Below are 19840 nucleotides of genomic sequence, written 5' to 3'. Positions count from 1 at the left end.
TTAACTTTACACAGGCTTCAAAATGTATACATTTTGGATTAACTTGTAAGGGTCACAACTCTTTGTTGAACACAGACCTTATTTTTTGCGCTTTTCCAAAAGTCTACGGGGAAAATGCGTAGACTTCTCGACCCCTGCGCATCCTGACAGCATTATCAAATTAGATACAACTATTTACTATAAGCTTTTTATTTAAACCTAGTTTGTTTAAATGTCCAATTATGATTAGAAAAACATTTTTTCTTTGCCAGCGGTTCAAGTTGGAGAAGCCCATTCCACACGAGCCTGGTAGTAAGGGCGCGTGCGCGTGTGCGCGTGTGTGTGTTAGCTTGTGCCGTGACTTGTTTGTGCTCATTTCTGTCCTGTAGGCTACATGTCACTCTCTCCTGTCTAAAGCATCTGTCAAAGACAGAAAGGAAGTGAGGAAAGCAGTAAGTGTGAATGGCGGATGTATCTGCTTCCTGTCCTGATTCACTTCATTAATCTAAGACTCTTGTGCACCTGCATTACTGTCATTACATCCAATCATATCTACTAATTTCCTGATTTTTGGCAAGCTGAGATTTCACTGAATGTTCCTCTTAGCACCAACACAAACACCACACAGCAAACTTTGTAGCTCCGGACATCATCTTTGCATGGGCCGTAACTCTCGTCAGGACTGGAAATTGCCAGGTCACTGAATGCAAAGTATTGTGGGTAATGTAATTCGTTAACAAATTCCACCCCCTCTTGAATGCCAGTTTGATTTTATGCTTGATCGTTCAACCTGAAACGTTAAAAGGCATTTCTCTGTAGTGTATTTTAAAATGCTTTGCTTTTTTCTTCCTAACACTCTTAAAGGTCACTCACCGGTGAAGACCTCCGCCATCATTAGGTCAAAGGTGCCTTTTCATTCAGATAGTTCCCTCACAGAACCTCATGTTATCAGAAATCATCATATGATCGACTAGACCTCCACTAATCCATGACTTTAAAATCACACTAGAGATTTTGGTTCTGGTTTATAACTATCTAAATGAAATAGTGCCGTGTTACGCCAGCCACAAAACCGTTCCTATGTGTGTTTGTGTGTCCTGGTTTCAGGTTGTGAGTCAGCGTTTCCCTCAGAACAGTATTGGAGCTGTAGGTAGTGCCATGTTCCTGCGTTTCGTGAACCCAGCTATAGTCTCTCCTTATGAGGCCGGGATTCTCGACAAAAAGCCTCCGCCCAGGATAGAAAGAGGCCTCAAACTCATGTCAAAGGTGAGAGTTTTTGGCATAGAGAATGAGATCATGCTAGTTAAAAAAAGAAATTGTCCATGCTGTAAATAAATAATCTTAGTTGCTCATCCGAAATGATCTACCGCATCAAAACTAGGTCCATGATTGGGAAAGCCAACTGATCAGCAGGGTTTATTTAAGCAAAAAGCCACTAAAATAATGCCTAAAATAGTTGAATAATAGTTTCCCTTTAAATGACTTTAAAGGGAAAGTTCACTTTGAAATAATTTTTTGGTATGTTTTATCTTACCTCAAGGGCATCCAAGTTGTTATAGGTGTCTTTGTTTCCGCAGTTGTTTCGATATTGATATTTTTAGGTCAAACCGTTCTTGTCTGTCAGTCATATAATGGAGGTCTATGGTCACCACCTCAAAGAGCATGCACAGAGAAGTCTAAATTAAACATGATTTAATGACTCGTAATGTAAGTACACATTGATGGCTAAAGACACGAAACGAGCGGTTTGTGTGAGAAAACGAACAGTATTTATATCGTTTTACAAAGCGCTCCCTCAGATCACTTGGACGTGGCCGTGGTTAGAAGAGGTGAAAATGATATAAATACTGTTCGTTTTCTCACACAAACCGCTCATTTTGTGTCTTAGGCCATCAATGTGTACTTACATTTACGAGTCATTAAATCATGTTTAATTTAGACTTCTCTGTGCATGCTTTTTGAGGTGGTGACCATAGACCTCCATTATATGACTGACAGACAAGAACGGTTTGACCTAAAAATATCAAAATTGAAACTACATCTGAAACTACAAAGACACCTACATCTTGGATGCCCTTGAGGCAAGCTAAAACATAATTTAATTTCAAAGTGAACTATCCCTTTAAAGCATGCCCTTAACTGTACTTTACTTTTATGGAAGCATGATGAAAGATCTTGTGAAAGTTGTAGACAAAACAAAAAGATTTGGACTGTTTATTAAAGACATTTTTCACCTGTCTGCAGATCCTCCAAAGTATTGCCAACCATGTTTTGTTCACAAAAGAAGAGCACATGAGGCCTTTTAATGACTTTGTGAAGAGTAATTTTGATGCGGCCAGAAGGTAAGAAAGCAATCGGTGGGCTTCAGGATGGGATTCCTGCCACCAGCAAGGGTAACTTTTGGGTTTTCTTCTAGATTTTTCCTGGACATCGCCTCTGACTGCCCAGCGAGTGACTCGCTCAACCACAGCCTGTCGTTTATTAGTGATGGGAACGTTTTGGCCCTGCACAGGCTGCTGTGGAACAACCAAGAGAAAATCGGCCAGTATTTGTCTAGTAACAGGTGAGCAGGGCAGTGTGTGACGCGTGTTTTTATTCGGCTCATAGGGCCAACATCCAAGAGACTCTTATTGAAAGTGGACATTTGTTTGTGAAAGTTTAGACATTTTTTAGAATTAATTTTTTTTAGCTCATTCAAATTTCAAAATTTCACTTCAATTTCACTTTTACCCCTCAACTTGTTTCTCTGTGATCTGGTTAGTTTGAAAAGATGCTGTCTTTAAAGAACAGCTGATTTATTGTAAAAAAATATTTATCTTCCGTCATTTTGACTGACTAGGTTGTATGTTTTCGGTCATGCTTATATTTATCCATCTGTAAAATATTGTAATATAAGCAATAGAATTATTGATGATTCTCAATGAAGTTTCAGCCAATCAGACTACCATTTTCCTTAATCTTCAGGGATCATAAAGCTGTTGGAAGGAGGCCTTTCGATAAGATGGCCACCCTGCTTGCTTACCTGGGTCCCCCAGAACACAAACCTGTGGCGGACACTCATTGGTCAAGCCTGAATCTCACCAGCTCCAAATTTGAGGAGTTTATGACAAGGTAAAAATTAAACATTAAACCATTAAAAAAAGGTGGGGTTTTTTTCTTGTAAAAACATCTAAACATTCTTAAAATAGACCTTTTTTTTTTAAAAGATATAATTCACTTTGAAATTAATTTTTGATATGTTTTAGCTTCCCTCAAGGGCATCCAAGATGTAGGTGTCTTTGTTTCCGCAGTAGTTTCAAACCATTCTTGTCTGTCAGTCATATAATGGAGGTCTATGGTCACCACCTCAAAGAGCATGCACAGAGAAGTCAAAATTAAACATGATTTAATGACTCGTAAATGTAAGTACAGATTAATGGCCTAAGACACGAAACGAGCGGTTTGTGTGAGAAAACGTTTTACCTCTTGTAACTACAGCCACAAAGCACCCGCGCCCTCAGATCACTTGGACGTGGCTGTGGTTAAAAGAGGTAAAAACGATATAAACACTGTTCGTTTTCTCTCACAAACCGCTCGTTTCGTGTCTTAGGCCATCAATGTGTACTTGCATTTACGAGTCATTAAATCATGTTTAATTTGGACTTCTCTGTGCATGCTCTTTGAGGTGGTGACCATAAACCTGCATTATATGACTGACAGACAAGAACGGTTTGACCTAAAAATATCAAAATTGAAAATATTGAGTAAACAAAGACAACTACATCTTGGATGCCCTTGAGGAAAGCTAAAACATATCAAAAATTAATTTAAAAGTGAACAATCCCAAGAAATTACTATTTGACCCTAGAGTAAGAAAAATACACAATTTCTGTGTTAAAAAAAAAAAAAAAAAAAAGGATATATATATATATTTTTTTCTTTGTAAATTCATCTTGCTTTAGAAATTATTCGTGTTTTTTTTTATTTGGAAAATAAGATCAAATAATAATATACTGTATATATATATATTTTGTTTTTATTCTTTTTTGCTTTTTTGCATTTTACTTTCCTGTTTTTCTTTCAACTGAATTTGGTGGAAGAGTCAGATTGCGTTGCTCATATGATATGTGATTCCCTTCAAGTTTGCAAATTCCTTTTATATATTTGTTTTTCTTTGTCTTTAGACACCAGGTGCATGAGAAAGAAGAGTTTAAAGCACTAAAGACTCTCAACATCTTTTACCAAGCGGGAACCTCAAAGAACGGAAACCCTGTGTTTTACTATGTGACTCGCAGGTAAGCCTGACCATATGAAAATAATTAGAAAAACACTTGTTCTTTTGCTCAAAGTTTTATTGCTACAGAGAACAACCAATAAAGTAATAACAGATAGATCATTTAATCAACAAAGGGGGAATCTATGAAGATATTACAGCATTTTACAACAATAAATTAAAGATACCCAGACTGCCTGCTGAATAATGGTGCGAATAGTAACAATATTGGAAATATTCTTAAGCAAAAAGCTGTTTGCACAACATCTATAAATCTTTGTAGCATTTCAGAAACGGACTATTAAGTCTCTGAAGAATCTTACATGATTGTCTACCTTCGAAGCACAAAAGTTGATGGTCATTGTATGATCGGCAGAAAGCGCAGAGCCATGAACGCAGACAGCAGAAGCTTGAAGAAGCAAGTCATGGAGGAAGAGGAGGAACTGCTAGCATGGGGCATAGGAGTTGTTTGTTTAGCGTACTGGTTGATGTTGCTGTTGAAGTTGTTCATAATAGTATTTGTGCTGCCGGAGGAACTGGCTGTAGTGGCGTCGTTCTGGTTATTGCCATTGCCATTCTTGGTTGGGGCTGGTGTGGGTGAAGTAGAGCTATTGCTTGTGCTGTTGGCGGTGGGGTTGTTAGACGCAGTAGTGTTGGTCTGTGGATCAGTAGCCTGTATTTGGACCATCATACAGCCAGACATCACAACCAGCAGGACCACACAGATGTCCACCTTTAGAGCCATTTCTCTGATCTGAGGACAACACACCAAAGCACAAAAATCATGTCACTTTTCCTTTTTTTTTTTTACTCACTCCACAGTTGTGTTTAACACAAATATCATCAAATGAAGTTATTTTCAGATTAAAAAAAAAAAAATAGATTCATTTATATTTATAGAAGGTTAAGCATCACTCAGAATTTAATGTTCAACACTTTGCAAATGAATCATTTAAAGCTGAATTGGTTCCCGCATACTCACCAGCAACAGCAGTGTTCAGCATAAACGTGTTATATCTCTCCGAGTGGGGATGTGCAGTGTTTCCTAGACAGATGCAGATGCTTTTAATAATGACACCGGAGTAAGAGGTCACATGGTTCTACGGGAAAGGAGGGTCAGTGATGGAAAGTTCATGTTCACAAGATTTCCTTTTTGTTTAACAAATTGTTTGTTTGCTTTTCATGATGAAGTATCATGGTAACATCACGGAAGACTGACTTGTTTACTGCACAAGTTATCCAAATCGTTTTTTTGTTGTTTTTTTTTTTTTTTTTTAAGTTTAATGCCTTCATAGCTGGGTAACCTGAATTTATCAGTTTCAAAAATGTCTCCAGCCACGATAGTGAAGTCATCCTGTCAACGTGATCGGTAGTTTCTCCAAACTGGTTTAAGTGACCATGTGACCATCTTGATCAAGTCTATTATATGTTATAACATGGTAGGTAGCTTTCTGGGCATTTCACTGACTGATTTATTTGTTTAAAGGGATACTTCAGGAATTAGCATTAATCTTTGTATTAGTAGGAAACCTGTAGTATTTTCGAATTACCGTGCTTTCCCCCCTCATATCCCCCTGAGATGAGAGATTAAATATTTTTTTGTCTCCTATGACGCAAAAATCGTAATTTTGAGAGGCTAAAGACTCCAGTCAGTAGTCGGGTCTGTCCCGCATGTCCTCAACCCGCCTATAGAGGGCGATCTCACTCACAGAATGAACACATAGTGTCGGCCATCTTGTTTTGGAAGCTAAGCTAGCAGGCTCTTGTTCTGTGGAGAAAGCCGAGTAGTCGGGGTTCCCGTCCTCTTTTTCCCGTCGATGTCCGGGATTCAGCTTTTGCTTTTTCATTGTTTACATGCACAGCTTTAGTTTCAATCGAACTGAATTCGTTCCGATTGGTGAATCTGAATGTAAACGCTAAACAAGTGATCGGTTGATGTGGGTTTTAACATCGCTAAGAAAATCCCCGCTCCTCCGTGAGAGATACGAGACCGGTGCGTCTCACAGGTGTCGCTCATGGGTAATCCCGCCGTTCTCCCGCGGCCCTCACTCGTCCGCTCGCCACAGGAAACAGAATGAACGGCGACTGTAGAACGCAAATCGCGGACATTTTGGGCCATCTCCAAACACATTTTCGGGCAGACTCATCACTAGTAGCCTAGACTTGTTTAACGACTGCGCTCTGTTACCGGTAGGCGTGGCCTCCTAGGGCAGCGAAGCAAGTGCATTCTGGTAGTTGTTGTCTTTCATCCACATAAGCCAAAAATACATTTTTTTGGATTTTCTCAGTCTAGAAAGCTCAAAATTCACATTTCTTCTACATAAATGACCCATTTTAAATACACATACTCATCTTCCCAGTGGCGAAGTATCCCTTTAAATGAAATTTTACATGCAAATATAATATAATATAACCCACAAAGAACAAGATGCTTTTTGTTCATGTTTATTATTTTGGTTTTAGTTTTATAGTAGGAATAACATGCATTTAAATTAACAGAAACGTTTTTAAACTAATTGGACTGTCAGTTAATCTGATTAACATGTCCGCATCCGTTCCATGTAAACATGTATGTTATGATCCTGCATGGATCGAGATTAGAGCCAGACCGATATTATCGTCCGATATTAGGCATTTTCCATAATATCGGTATCTGCAGTTATAATGGCCGATAAATGAATATTTAATAAATAAAATAAAAACGGACGAAACACGCTTCAATCATCTCTCCTTGGCCTGTTATATTGAAAATGTATGTTTTACAATTTGCAGTATGACGTTATCTATTGCTAAATTATGGCTCATCATAGACTAGCTAACCATAAAGCTATAGCTAATGCCACTATCATCAGTGGAAGACCGCTAACGTTAACATTAATGAGCTTGGAAACCACAATGAACTTTTTCTGCCTAAATAAAGTAATGATTACTGTATTTATATCTCTAGTTACAGTCCCTGCATTATAAAATGTAAGTTATACTTGCGAGGAGCGAACATTTAGACATAGACAAAAAGTATCAAACGTATCTTGTGCAGAAAAGTTAGCTTTTCTTTTACACGTGTGTGAAATCCAACAATATTTAAAAAAAATAAAAATATCGGCCGATATATCGGATTTTAAAACCCAAAAATATTTGTATCGGTATCGGCCTTCAAAATCCTTTATCGGTCGGGCTCTAATCCAGATGGAGGTTATACTCTGAGACCAAGTTTTCATGATATGTTGAACACAAAAGTGAAAAGTTTGATATCCGTTTGTCAACCTGATTTTTAGTATGGTCCAGTGTGGTTCTGGTGACCGTCAGAGCCGTTGTGTCACGGCCACCAGGGGCAGCAGACAGCAGACGGATGTGTAGAGTGAGCCGCCACTGCGTCCCGAGCTCGTGTTTCTGCTGAGGTTCTGATTGGGTCTCTTCACGCTCCTCGTGCGGAGAGTGGTGGTCCTGCGGGTGGTGGAGATGGTGGTGGACTCGTCGACTGGTGTGATTGGGCCTTCTGTACTTTTTGAATCGGAAACCTCAGAAGTCGAGTCGTTCTTGGTGCTTCGGGATCCTTCCCAGGTGTTTAGGAGTGACGTCCCTGTCCAGGAGTGTGTGGTGACCGCTTGTACATAGGGATGGCTTGGCTCCTCTGTTCCAAAGACGTACGGGGACAGTGTGTAGGTGCCAAAGTGCCTGGACATGTGAGCTTCTCCGCAGGTGTGCCAGGTGTGGCAGGGGCAGCCCAACACTCTGGCGGAAGTGTGTTTGGTCCACAGCACCAGGTGGCTGATGTTGGCGGTTTCTTCACAAGCCCACGGATTGTCCCCGAGAGTAATGAGCTTCAGACCTTGCAGATGCTCGAATGCCCCTTCGCTGACCATAGTAAAGTGATTTGCATGCAGGTAGAACTGAGCCAGCCTGTGTAGCCGGATCAGGGACCCCGGCAGGATCTGGACCAGAGTGTTGTGGGATAGATCCACCACCTCCAGGTTTTGGGGCATGTTGGTGGGCACGGTCCAGAACTTGTTATGACTGAGGTTGAGAGCCTTCAGGTTGGGGAGTGTGTTGTTGATGAAGACCACACGCTCCAGCTTATTGACGGACAGATCCAGAACTCTGAGGTTCCACTGAAATGCCGTGTCATCCTTGTGTAGTACACGTAGGCGGTTTCCCGAGATGTTGATCTCCCACAGCGCCCGTGGCAGGGATGCTGGGAAATGAAGAAGACGGTTATAGGAGATGTCCAGGATGCGCAGATGTGTGAAGGAGCTCAGGTGGTGGTCAAGGTCAGATAGCCGATTGTGAGTCAGGTTGAGGGATTGGATGTTTCTCTGCAGGCCCGTCGGCAGATGCCGAAACCCCCTCCAGGAACAGTCAACGGTCCTATGGCTCTCGCTACAGGAGCAAGCCGCGGGACATTCTGCATGCACACATGTACACGCAAACCACAGTAAGAGCAGGCAGGGCATCACCGAACTCGCGCGCATCTTCATGGTGTTCCTGTGGACAACGGCAAGAGGTTTGTTTGTTACATGCGTGCAGAATGCATCTAATGTAGTGCTGTCAAACGATTAAAATACTTAATCACGATTAATTGCATTAATGTCATAGCTAACTCGCGATTATTCGCATTAACGCCATAGCTGACTCTCGATTAATCGCATTAATGCCATAGTAAACTCGCGATTAATCGCATTAATGCTATAGTTAACTCGCGATTAATCACATTAACGGCATAGCTGACTCACGATTAATCACATTAATGCCATAGTTAACTCGCGATTGATCGCATTAATGCCATAATTGACTCGCGATTAATCACATTAATGGCATAGTTAACTCATGATTAATCGCATTAATGCCATAGTTAACTTGCGATTAATCACACTAATGTCATAGTTAACGCTCGATTAATCGCATTAATGCCATAGTTAACTTGCGATTAATCACACTAATGTCATAGTTAACGCTCGATTAATCGCATTAATGCCATAGCTAACTCGCGATTAATCGCATTGATGTCGGTTAACTCGCGATTAATCGCGTTAATGCCATAGTTAACTCGCGATTAATCGCATTAATGTCACAGTTAACTTGCGATTATTCGCATTAACGCCATAGCTGACTCTCGATTAATCGCATTAATGCCATAGTAAACTCGCGATTAATCGCGTTAATGCTATAGTTAACTCGCAATTAATCACATTAATGTCATAGCTAACTTGCGATTATTCGCATTAACGCCATAGCTGACTCTCGATTAATCGCATTAATGCTATAGTTAACTCGCAATTAATCGCATTAATGTCATAGCTAACTCGTGATTAATCGCGTTAATGCCAATTCAGGACACAGTTCAGACGGAATAAAAAGATAAGTTGTCTCTCGCCATTGACTACCGCACATTTTTTTCCCGAAATTAGGTCCCATGAGCCAGAAGCGGAGGGGCGGGACTTAGGCTCTCCATTCAGATTAATGTAAAGATGCGTATGAATGAGTTTGAATGCAGAAATCTGATAAATGAATGATGATTGTGACTAATGCAATCCAGGTCTGATGGTAATGAGAGTAGACGGTCTCATTTTAATGCAGATGAGAGTTAGTGACTTTAGTGATGTTTTGTTATGACTGATTGGGTCTGATGACCGTAAGTATGATGAATGTGAGGGTCTGACTGTATTGAGTAGTGCAATTTGTTAACACAGTCTGATTGAAGTCTGATTACAGAAAGTCTTATAAATAAGTAATTGCAGTGATTTTTGTGCCTGATTGTTATGTAGGTGAAAGTTAGTGTCTGACCTTGGTGAGTCTGATGGCGAGGCTGAGGCTGTTTAATCAGATTAATGTGAGTGAGATCAATTAATCTGATTATTGTTAGTGATGATAATGAATCTGATTTATAGTTAGTGATGGCCGTGAGACTGGCTTTGAGTCTTATTCGTTATCATTATGATCTCTGGTTTTTAATTTTTGAAGTGTTTTGCCTTATTTGTTTGCAGTTTTGAGGCTAGCCGTTGCATGAATCTGATTCACATGCAGCAGAGATGCTGAAGGTCTTCATGCAGTGTCTCTGCAGATCTAGTTCTGCTCGACTCTCTAAGCATGTGCTTTGACAAAAACAGCATTTATATATAATGTGCTTACATGCTTGTTCATGTCATGCCACAAAACCTGGAAATAACTGATCGTGAGTGTAATATTTCTTGAGATATTGTGAATTACTTACCTTCTACTTGGCATCACTCTGTGCTCCTTTTTCCTGTCCTGTTTCAGTGTCTCTCCATCCCTCAACTCTTTCTTTCTGCTTGGTCTCAGCACGACTATAATCTCTTATATTCTATTCTTTCTGTGCTTTGTGCTGCAGTAAAGTCCAAATAGGTCCCTTTCTGGGATCACTAAGATAGTGGAGGAGAGAGGAAGAGGCGGGGAGGGGAGATGTTGTAGAGAGAGAGAGAGAGAGAGAGAGAGAGAGGAGGGGGGAGCGAGGGGAGGAAGTGCTGACATCTCCCTTTCCTCTTTAGGATTCCCTCATTCAGCATCCATTTCCTCTGCTTTCTTCTTTCATTTCTGCACCCCCCCCCCCCCTCCTTCCTGCTTGCTTTCTTCTTTTTTTCATTAAGCAACACTTAACCTGGTTCATATATTAGTGCTGGACAACATACACCCACCTAAAAGAGTATTAGGAACACCATACTAATACTGTGTTGCCTAATAGAAATGTTGACCCATATTGATAGGATCGCATCTTGCAGTTGATGGAGATTTGTGGGCACGAAGCTCCCGTTCCACCACATTCCAAAGATGCTCTATTGGGTCGAGATCTGGTGACTGTGGCGGCCATTTTAGTACAGTCAACTCATCGACATGTTCAAGAAACCAATCTGAAATGATTCATGGTGCATTATCCTGCTGGAAGTATCCATCAGAGGATGGGGACATGGTGGCCATAAAGGGATGGACATGGTCAGAAACAACGCTCAGGTAGGCTGTTGCCCAATTGGCACTAAGGGGCCTAAAGTGTGCCAAGAAAACATCCATTACACCACCACCACCAGCCTGCACAGTGGGAACAAGGCATGATGGATCCATGTTCTCATTCTGTTTACACCAAATTCTGACTCTACCATCTGAATGTCTCAGCAGAAATGGAGACTCATCAGACCAGGCGACATTTCTCCAGTCTTCAACTGTCCAATTTTGGCGAGCTCTTGCAAATTGTCACCTGTTTTTTCAGCTTGAATCAGTCGGCCCGTTCTCCTTTCGCATTTTTGCCCACAGGACTTCCTGCATACTGGATGTTTTTCCCTTTTCACACCATTCTTTGTAAACCCTAGAAATGGTTGTGTGTGAAAATCCCAGTAACTGAGCAGATTGTCAAACACTCAGACACCAACAACCATTGCTTAAATCCCCTTTCTTTCCCATTCTGACATTCAGTTTGGAGTTCAGGAGATTGTCTTGACCAGGACCACACCCCTAAATGCATTGAAGACACTGCCGTGTGATTGGTTGATTAGATAATTGCATTAATGAGAAAGTGAACAGGTGTTCCTAATAATCCTTTAGGTGAGTGTATGTGTGTATATATATATATATATATATATATATATATATATATATATATATATATATATATATATATATAAAATTATATCTATTTTATCTAATATTACATTAGGTTAATCAGATTATGCTGTCAGTTCTCACTGAAAGTACTGTACCAACAAATGTCACCAGTTTTAAACCAGTTTTTACCACAAATCCACCTAAAATTCATAATTTAAAACCCTGATACCGGAACAGTTCTTGGTTAAGTTTAGTACAATTCTCAGCACGCTTTTTGGTAACTGATTTAAAACTTCCTCACCATCATGTTTTTGGCTGGATAAGTGTGTGTGTGCATGTGTGTTTTGAACAAAAAAGCGCTAGTACAGAACCTTTTCAGTGCCACTCTCCATCTTTCTCTCCCTCTTTCTTCCTCAATCTCCTCATTCTTTCCAAGCCTGCTAATGCTGCCCAGTAATGCCCCATCCTCTGCTTACTAATGTAGCTGTGAATGTTGTTGTATTCGTGTTGTATTTGTGTGCATAATGCAGAAATGGCATCGTCAAACTGTTTTGCATATGCGCTCAGCTCTAATTTTACATGTGCTGTCTGGATTCTTTCCCTCAGTTTAATGATTTGTTCATCTAATTCTGTTTTAGTGGAGCTCAATGTTGTTGCTGTTTTGTATGTTAGTCAGGCAGATTTGGATGTTAAAGAAAGCCACCCGGAGACTAGAGAAGATTGTTATCGCCACATGAAGTTTAATCTTTTTTACATGTAATCAACTTTCCATTGTTTATTTATATATTTTTTTGTTTATTTAAAAAAAACAGGTTATTGCTACTTAAAATACAGGTGAAGAAAACTGAAATAACCTTTTTAAAGTAAAACCACACAATCTCTAAATAATGTAATATCTCTCATTTGTTCATTCAAGTCATGTAAAGTGAAGTGTTTGCATGTGCGGGACACGATGGTGTTGTCTGCAAGTAGAATTTGTTAAATCAGAATTTGTTTAATTAAAAAAGTCGAGGGTAAGTATTCGAGAGTGTGCCTTGTGTTTGCTGGCATCCTTGTGTTTAACCCTTAAACCGTATTCTGGACAAATGTGGGCAAAATAGTTTTGATTTATTTTTAAAAAATACTTCCCTTGATCGGAGCGGTACAAGACTTGGCTACTTTTCCTAAGTTTGCCTCCTGAACACGCACATTTCTTTTTACTTGGGTCAATTTTTTTTTACTTGGTATTTGGGTCAAAAATGGGCACCCATAGAAATGAATGGGAAAAACTGTAATTTAGAGCATTCTAAAATAAGCCAAAATAAGACACCAGGTGACCGCAAAGTCACTTCATCTTTAGGTTTTAGCTGTAAGAACTTATTGGAATAATTTAATATAGTTAAAAAAATAAAACATAAAAATAAGAAAAATTTACATGGTACTTTTTGAAGTAAATAAATTCAAAAATACCCACAAAATAAAAAATAACACCATAAATGGATAGACAAAACTTTATCAAAGACAGTGCTATAACATTAGGGTCACACCTGAGTCCCCTGTGCCCACAATTACAGGATTATACGGTTTGAGGGCTAATAAAGGTCTTTGTGTTGTTGCTTGAGGGCGATGCTCTCATAAACATCCCTATTTTCCTGCTTATTCTTTTGGGTTTTCCCTTTCGGCATCTCTATTGCAGTGTTTAGACTGCTGGTCTGCCAGACTGAATGATATGTTCCACACAGTAGAGGGTGACCCGCCACCCACATGTTGTTGTTCCTCCAATGCCGGGTCTGCCATATTTTCCATACGACCCGAAGCAAGATTACAATTATCAGCAGGATGAGGCACCCAAGAGTGAAGAGTAATCCAAACATTCCTCTGTGGGTTTGCTTGTCATGTATTATTGCAGTATCAGCTAATTTGTGTGTCGGAGTGATAAATTTCTTGAAATTTGAGACCTTTTGTGTTTTTGACATCATCTTACGAGTCGTCTTACTCAGTTTGCGTCCAATTGTGCTTTGCGTTGGTTTTGATTTTGTTTGCTTGGCGTGATTTTCCTTTGCCACTGTATCTGCTGTAGGTTCTTGATTCGTCAAGCCCGATCGAGGCCGTGTTGTTTCAGTGGGCTGTACATTGGACCGTTTTGTTGATATCCAGGATGGAATTTCCTGGGTTTTTAATGTCAGAAATCCAACTGATGTTGTAAGAATATGGTTTTCTGAAGGTTTTGGATTTGGAGCGATTGTCACAGTGAAGACTGGAATAGTTTGAGACGATCGGACTCTATCTTTGGGAGCTTGAGTTGATGTATGGGATAGCATTGTGCCAAAGATGGGATATTTGTTAGTTATGCTCTGTGATTGTGTTTTTGGATTAATCTGATTGGTTCTGAATGTTGCAGCAGATGATGTGTCCCCTGGTTCTCTCGAGTCAACTAAATGGTGTGATGTGGAATCGGTTTTTCTGCTTGCGGATGAACCTTTTGTTAATATGCGAGTTGTCATGAAGTGTTGCATTAAACTGTCTCTTGAAGATTTTGCGGTATTGATTGCATTTTGTTGAGTGTGTTGATTTGTTGGCTCTTCTGCTGGTGTGGGTTTGTGAGGTTCTGGATCTGCCGTGAACCCATTGATATGTGAAATGGGGCTTTCTACTGTGAGAAGTGAAGTAGAGTCTTGGATTTGTTGCTTCAATGTGAATGAAGGTTCAGTCATTTTCTGTTTAGAGTTTGTTATTTGTTCAACTAGTTGGGAATCTCCTGATTGGGTTGTTTTCTGTGAGTGTGTTAAAGATGCCATGGCTGTAGAGTCCTTTGTATCCGTAATACCAGTGAAATGGCCAATTTGTTCATGAATGATAGTTGAAGAAGATTCCTCCGCTGCTTTAGAGGAGATTTTGATTGGAAATGTTGTGGGATCAGGGATGTGTTCCTCTTGACTGGGTTCAGAGATTTCCTGCTTGGATTGCTTGAGATGTTGAGTTGATTGTTGAGTGAATAGTTGTGGTGCTCCTGACTGAGAGTTATTTTGTGGCTCTTGTGGTGTCAGTTCAGTCGGGAAAGACGTTATAGATGGAGAATCAGGTGTACCAGTCATATCAGTAAAACCTTCAATTCGTTCATGTATGGTAGTTGGAGAGAGTTCCTTCACTGCTTTAGAGGAGATTTTGTTTGTAAATGTTGTGTAATCAGGGATGTGTTGCTCCGTGACTTGACTGGGTTCAGTCGAGATTGTTAATTGTTCAACTAGTTGGGAATCTCCTGATTGGGTTGTTTTCGGTGAGTGTGTTAAAGATGCCATGGCTGTAGAGTCCTTAGTATCAGTAATATCAGTGAAATGGCCGATTCGTTCATGAATGATGGTTGAAGAAGATTCCTCCACTGCTTTAGAGGAGATTTTGATTGTTAATGTTGTGTAATCAGGGATGTGTTGCTCTTGACTGGGTTCAGTCATTTTCTGTTTAGAGATTGTTATTTGTTCAATTAGTTGGGAATCTCCTAATTGGGTTTTCTGTGAGTCTGGTGAGTGTGTTAAAGATCCCATGGCTGTAGAGTCCTTTGTATCAGTAATACCAGTGAAATGGCCGATTCGTTCATGAATGATAGTTGAAGAAGATTCCTCCGCTGCTTTAGAGGAGATTTTGATTGCTAATGTTGTGTAATCAGGGATGTGTTGCTCTTGACTGGGTTCAGAGATTTCCTGCTTGGATTGCTGGAGATGTTGAGTTGATTGTTGAGTGAATAGTTGTGGTGCCCCTGACTGAGAGTTATTTTGTGGCTCTTGTGGTGGCAGTTCAGTCGGGAAAGACGTTATTGTTGGAGATTCAGGTGTACCAGTCATATCAGTAAAACCTGCAATTTGGTCATGTATGGTAGTTGGAGAGAGTTCCTTCACTGCTTTGGAGGAGATTTTGTTTGTAAATGTTGTGTAATCAGGGATGTGTTGCTCCGTGACTTGACTGGGTTCAGTCGAGATTGTTAATTGTTCAACTAGTTGGAAATCTCCTGATTGGGTTGTTTTCGGTGAGTGTGTTAAAGATGCCATGGCTGTAGAGTCCTTTGTATCCGTAATACCAGTGAAATGGCCGATTCGTTCATGAATGATAGTTGAAGAAGATTCCTCCGCTGCTTTAGAGGAGATTTTGATTGGTAATGTTGTGGGATCAGGGATGTGTTGCTCCGTGACTTGACTGGGTTCAGTCATTTTCTGTTTAGAGATTGTTAATTGTTCAACTAGTTGGGAATCTCCTGATTGGGTTGTTTTCTGTAAATCTGGTGAGTGTGTTAAAGATCCCATGGGAGATGTTGTTGAGGCAAGCATGCCATGGTTTGTGATGTGTGAGTTTATGGTGGTCTCTAGTGGAGTTTCCTTTTTATTTCTGTATTCTGTGGATATCAGTGGAAATTTGGGTCTCTGGAAATGCTGTGTTGATTGTTTTCTTTGTGATGGCCGATCAGTGTGGAAAGACGTTCTAGCTGGAGAATCAGTTTTACCAGTCAGATCAGTAAAACCTTCAATTTGGTCATGTGTGGTAGTTGGAAAGAGTTCCTTCACTACTTTAGAGGAGATTTTGTTTGTGAATGTTGTGTAATCAGGGATGTGTTGCTCCGTGACTTGACTGGGTTCAGTCATTTTCTGTTTAGAGATTGTTAATTGTTCAACTAGTTGGGAATCTCCTGATTGGGTTGTTTTCTGTGAGTGTGTTAAAGATGCCATGGCTGTTGAGTCCTTTGTATCCGTAATACCAGTGAAATGGCCGATTCGTTCATGAATGATAGTTGAAGAAGATTCCTCCGCTGCTTTAGAGGAGGTTTTGATTGCTAATGTTGTGTAATCAGGGATGTGTTGCTCTTGACTGGGTTCAGAGATTTCCTGCTTGGATTGCTGGAGATGTTGAGTTGATTGTTGAGTGAATAGTTGTGGTGCTCCTGACTGAGAGTTATTTTGCGAATCTTGTGGTGTCAGTTCAGTCGGGAAAGACGTTATAGCTGGAGAATCAGGTGTACCAGTTAAATCAGTAAAACCTGCATTTTGGTCATGTATGGTAGTTGGAGAGAGTTCCTTCGCTGCTTTGGAGGAGATTTTGATTGCTAATGTTGTGTGATCAGGGATGTGTTGCTCCGTGACTTGACTGGGTTCAGTCGAGATTGTTAATTGTTCAACTAGTTGGGAATCTCCTGATTGGGTTGTTTTCTGTGAGTGTGTTGGGAGAGATCCCATGGCTGTAGAGTCTTTAGTATCAGTAATACCAGTCAAATGGCCGATTCGTTCATGAATGATAGTTGAAGAAGATTCCTCCGCTGCTTTAGAGGAGATTTTGATTGTGAATGTTGTGTAATCAGGGATGTGTTCCTCCGTGACTTGACTGGGTTCAGTCATTTTCTGTTTAGAGATTGTTAATTGTTCAACTAGTTGGGAATCTCCTGATTGGGTTGTTTTCTGTGAGTGTGTTGGGAGAGATCCCATGGCTCTAGAGTCCTTAGTATCAGTAATACCAGTGAAATGGCCGATTCGTTCATGAATGATAGTTGAAAAAGATTCCTCCGCTGCTTTAGAGGAGATTTTGATTGGTAATGTTGTGTAATCAGGGATGTGTTGCTCCGTGACTTGACTGGGTTCTGGTATTTTTTGTGTTGTCTGGAGTCGTTGAGGTGATTGTTTGTCTTGTTGTGAATCTCCTGATTGAGTTGTTTTCTGTAAATCTGATAATGATGGGTCGGTGGGGAAAGATGCCATAACTGTAATCCCAGTGGAGTGAGTGTTTTGTTCCTGTGTGGGAGCTGAAGATGGTTCATCCTCTGCTTTGAAGACGATCTCCGTGTTCTTTGGCCCTTCTGATGTCCTAGATTCCAGTTTGTCCGGTGTCATTGTTGATGGTCTGATGGGGTTTGTATCGTTGGAAACTTCATTCAAAAGTCTCCATAAAACATACAGAGCATAAGCCTTTTCTGGTAAACGTAATGCATCTGGTGGGTGTAAGTTCTGCCTTCGCACTCGTGACCCCTTCACACCGTCTCCACCCTTCCACTCGTTCGTGTGGTCGGAGGTTGTGGTCGAAGAGATGCTTAATGACAGCAAAATGGCAGGTAACAGAAAAATGAACAAATAACGTCTTAGTAGGTCCATGTTAAATGATATTTTATCACTGTAGAGAAAGAAAACAGTTGTAAAACACATTATATCTTAGATATTTGGGAGATTGTCCCTGTAATACAGTAGATACACTATAACATTGTCCATTCACACAACCAACAACTTTGCTTTAGTTTAATTACTACTGAGTGTGTGTGTAAGCTCAGTGATTGCAAATATTTGATATTTTATCACTTTAGTTTTAGAGAGAAAGTTGTAAAAGATTTAATTATTTTTTAGATAAAATAAAATTTTGTTTCTTTGGGAGATTATCCCTGTAATACAGTACGTATACAATAACTTTGTCCTAAGTTTAAACTACTGTGCTTCAGTTTAATTATTACTGTTTTATGTATATATATATATATATATATATATATACATTTTATAATGGTTGCACTTTATTTTACAGTATGGGCACTTGCTTGTACATGGAAATTACCTATTATTAAGAAAGTACTGAGAAATATAAGGTAACTACATGGGTTAACTCAGTTATTGCAATTACTATAATAAATACATAGTATCTACATGGGGAACGGGACTGTAAAATAAAGTGCAACCTTTATAATTATTATCATAATTTTTTTTTAAACATCATCAATATTGCAAATACTTCAGTGAAGAACTGTTAAACTCCTTGCATTATACTTGTAAAGTATTGATTTATTTTTCTCGTCATTAAAGTTATTATTATTATTATTATTATTATTATTTTAATACTACTTAACGGTATGTTGACTTCAATGCTGCTTACGTTTTCTTATCTCTTATCTTTTTTCTTTTTTTTGGACAAATTACTCTCAAATATTAAAGTTTCTCTGACAAAATGTTTCTTACCATTTTAAGGCTGTTCTTGTGTCTACCAGCACAAGTTAGAGGAGGCGATCCATTCATCAACTGTCCTGGATGGGTTTCTGTTTTTCTATGTATAACAGACTGAGAATATATACCACTAGATCACGTGATGACACGCTGAGTGTGAATGAACAGCAGAAATATCTGGTGTGACTGTAAGATGATGTATTTTCTCACGGTCCTGTGATGCTGCAAAATGTAATGGTGTGAATTTAATCAATCTTAATGTTACCAAAATGTTGATTCAGAGGAGAAACACCAGTTCCCAGGGTTGCATTAAAGACAAAAAACCTACTTTTATTCAAAAACAAAACTGCAGTCAATTTTTAAATATTTTTTGTTTGTTTTATCCACACAAAATGTCTCAACATCTTTAAAACATGATGTTTACTCGAGAAGCAAAAATCTGACTGATTTCAGAGAATATAGCTTTAATTAGGAATAATACAATTTTCGTATAAATATCTAATGTAAGGATGTTTAGACTTATTAAGAAAACAATTTTTTGGCAGAATATAAAAATACAGACATTATTTAAAACGCAGACGACATAAATGCTTTTGGCTGTTGAAACATGCATATTCATACAATGTTGAGAGTTTACAAAGGCTTATTTGCTGTATTTTCAGTGCTGACATTTAGTCATTTTTATGTAATTTTAAACCGTCAAGTCACAAATATTTATATAGCGCTTTTTACAATACAGATTGTTTCAAACAGGAAAAAATGCAACAAAGTCTGTTTCCAGAAGAAAATAGCGTCACGGTCAAGCTGATGTTTCATTTTTGTTGTAAAAAAAAAAAAAAAAGAAAAAAAGATTAATTTAGTTAATTTAGGATAGCCGCTCTGGAGAAAACCGTGATGTCATCGCCCAGCTCAGTTCAGTTCTCATATAATGGTGTCAATCCAGGCAGATCAATATAATTGTTGAATATTAAATGAAATGTAATGTAATTTCACTTTCAGATTTCAGACCACCACCTTGAGTCGTCTTATGCAGAAGATAACAGTTAAAGATGAAGCAGATGCAGACGTTGACTGCCAGCAGGGGGAGTTGTGTGACACCAGTTTAAAGGGATAGTTCACTTTGAAA

The 19840-nt window shown here is 39.4% G+C and overlaps 4 protein-coding genes across 8 annotated transcripts in view; 1 reads left to right on the top strand and 3 right to left on the bottom strand.

Annotated features, from left to right (window-relative positions):
* The window catches only part of nf1b (neurofibromin 1b), a 75036-nt gene that overhangs the window by 30120 nt on the left and 25076 nt on the right, over positions 1-19840 (top strand). For 2 of the 3 annotated variants that reach the window (XM_089126436.1, XM_089126438.1), the window contains exons 30-35: positions 369-431; positions 1087-1245; positions 2224-2321; positions 2396-2542; positions 2944-3090; positions 4143-4253. In XM_089126436.1, the coding sequence (XP_088982562.1) occupies positions 369-431; positions 1087-1245; positions 2224-2321; positions 2396-2542; positions 2944-3090; positions 4143-4253 (725 nt within the window). The remainder of the gene's footprint in view (positions 1-368; positions 432-1086; positions 1246-2223; positions 2322-2395; positions 2543-2943; positions 3091-4142; positions 4254-19840) is intronic. The other variant, XM_089126437.1, reaches the window with a different exon arrangement.
* On the bottom strand, positions 5209-10637 carry LOC120481866 (oligodendrocyte-myelin glycoprotein). 3 transcript variants are annotated; one of them, XM_089126441.1, is made up of 3 exons: positions 10440-10637; positions 7496-8713; positions 5209-5276 (listed from the first exon to the last, which is right to left on the bottom strand). In XM_089126441.1, the coding sequence occupies exons 1-2, from the start codon at positions 10451-10453 to the stop codon at positions 7534-7536; spliced, it is 1194 nt and encodes a 397-aa protein (XP_088982567.1). In that variant the 5' UTR covers positions 10454-10637; the 3' UTR covers positions 5209-5276; positions 7496-7533. The 3 variants fall into 3 exon arrangements, with proteins under 3 accessions (XP_088982567.1, XP_088982568.1, XP_039531658.2); XM_089126442.1 differs by lacking the exon at positions 5209-5276 and adding an exon at positions 5285-5331; XM_039675724.2 differs by lacking the exon at positions 5209-5276 and having other exon boundaries at positions 6661-8713.
* Positions 12501-17891, bottom strand: LOC120481858 (uncharacterized). Its single transcript, XM_089126398.1, has one exon. The coding sequence runs from the start codon at positions 17881-17883 to the stop codon at positions 13351-13353; it is 4533 nt and encodes a 1510-aa protein (XP_088982524.1). The 5' UTR covers positions 17884-17891; the 3' UTR covers positions 12501-13350.
* The window catches only part of LOC120481870 (uncharacterized), a 3400-nt gene continuing 3109 nt past the window's right edge, over positions 19550-19840 (bottom strand). Inside the window, exon 2 of the mRNA XM_039675727.2 lies at positions 19550-19840. This exon is cut by the window's right edge and continues 1202 nt beyond it. The gene's annotated coding sequence lies outside the window, so the exon portion shown is untranslated.

The sequence above is a fragment of the Pimephales promelas genome, chromosome 23 (genome assembly GCF_988280905.1).
Source record: "Pimephales promelas chromosome 23, fPimPro1.hap1.1, whole genome shotgun sequence".
NCBI lineage: Eukaryota > Metazoa > Chordata > Actinopteri > Cypriniformes > Leuciscidae > Pimephales > Pimephales promelas.
Note: the sequence above shows the minus strand (reverse complement) of the source record. Positions and strands in the feature narration are given on the sequence as shown.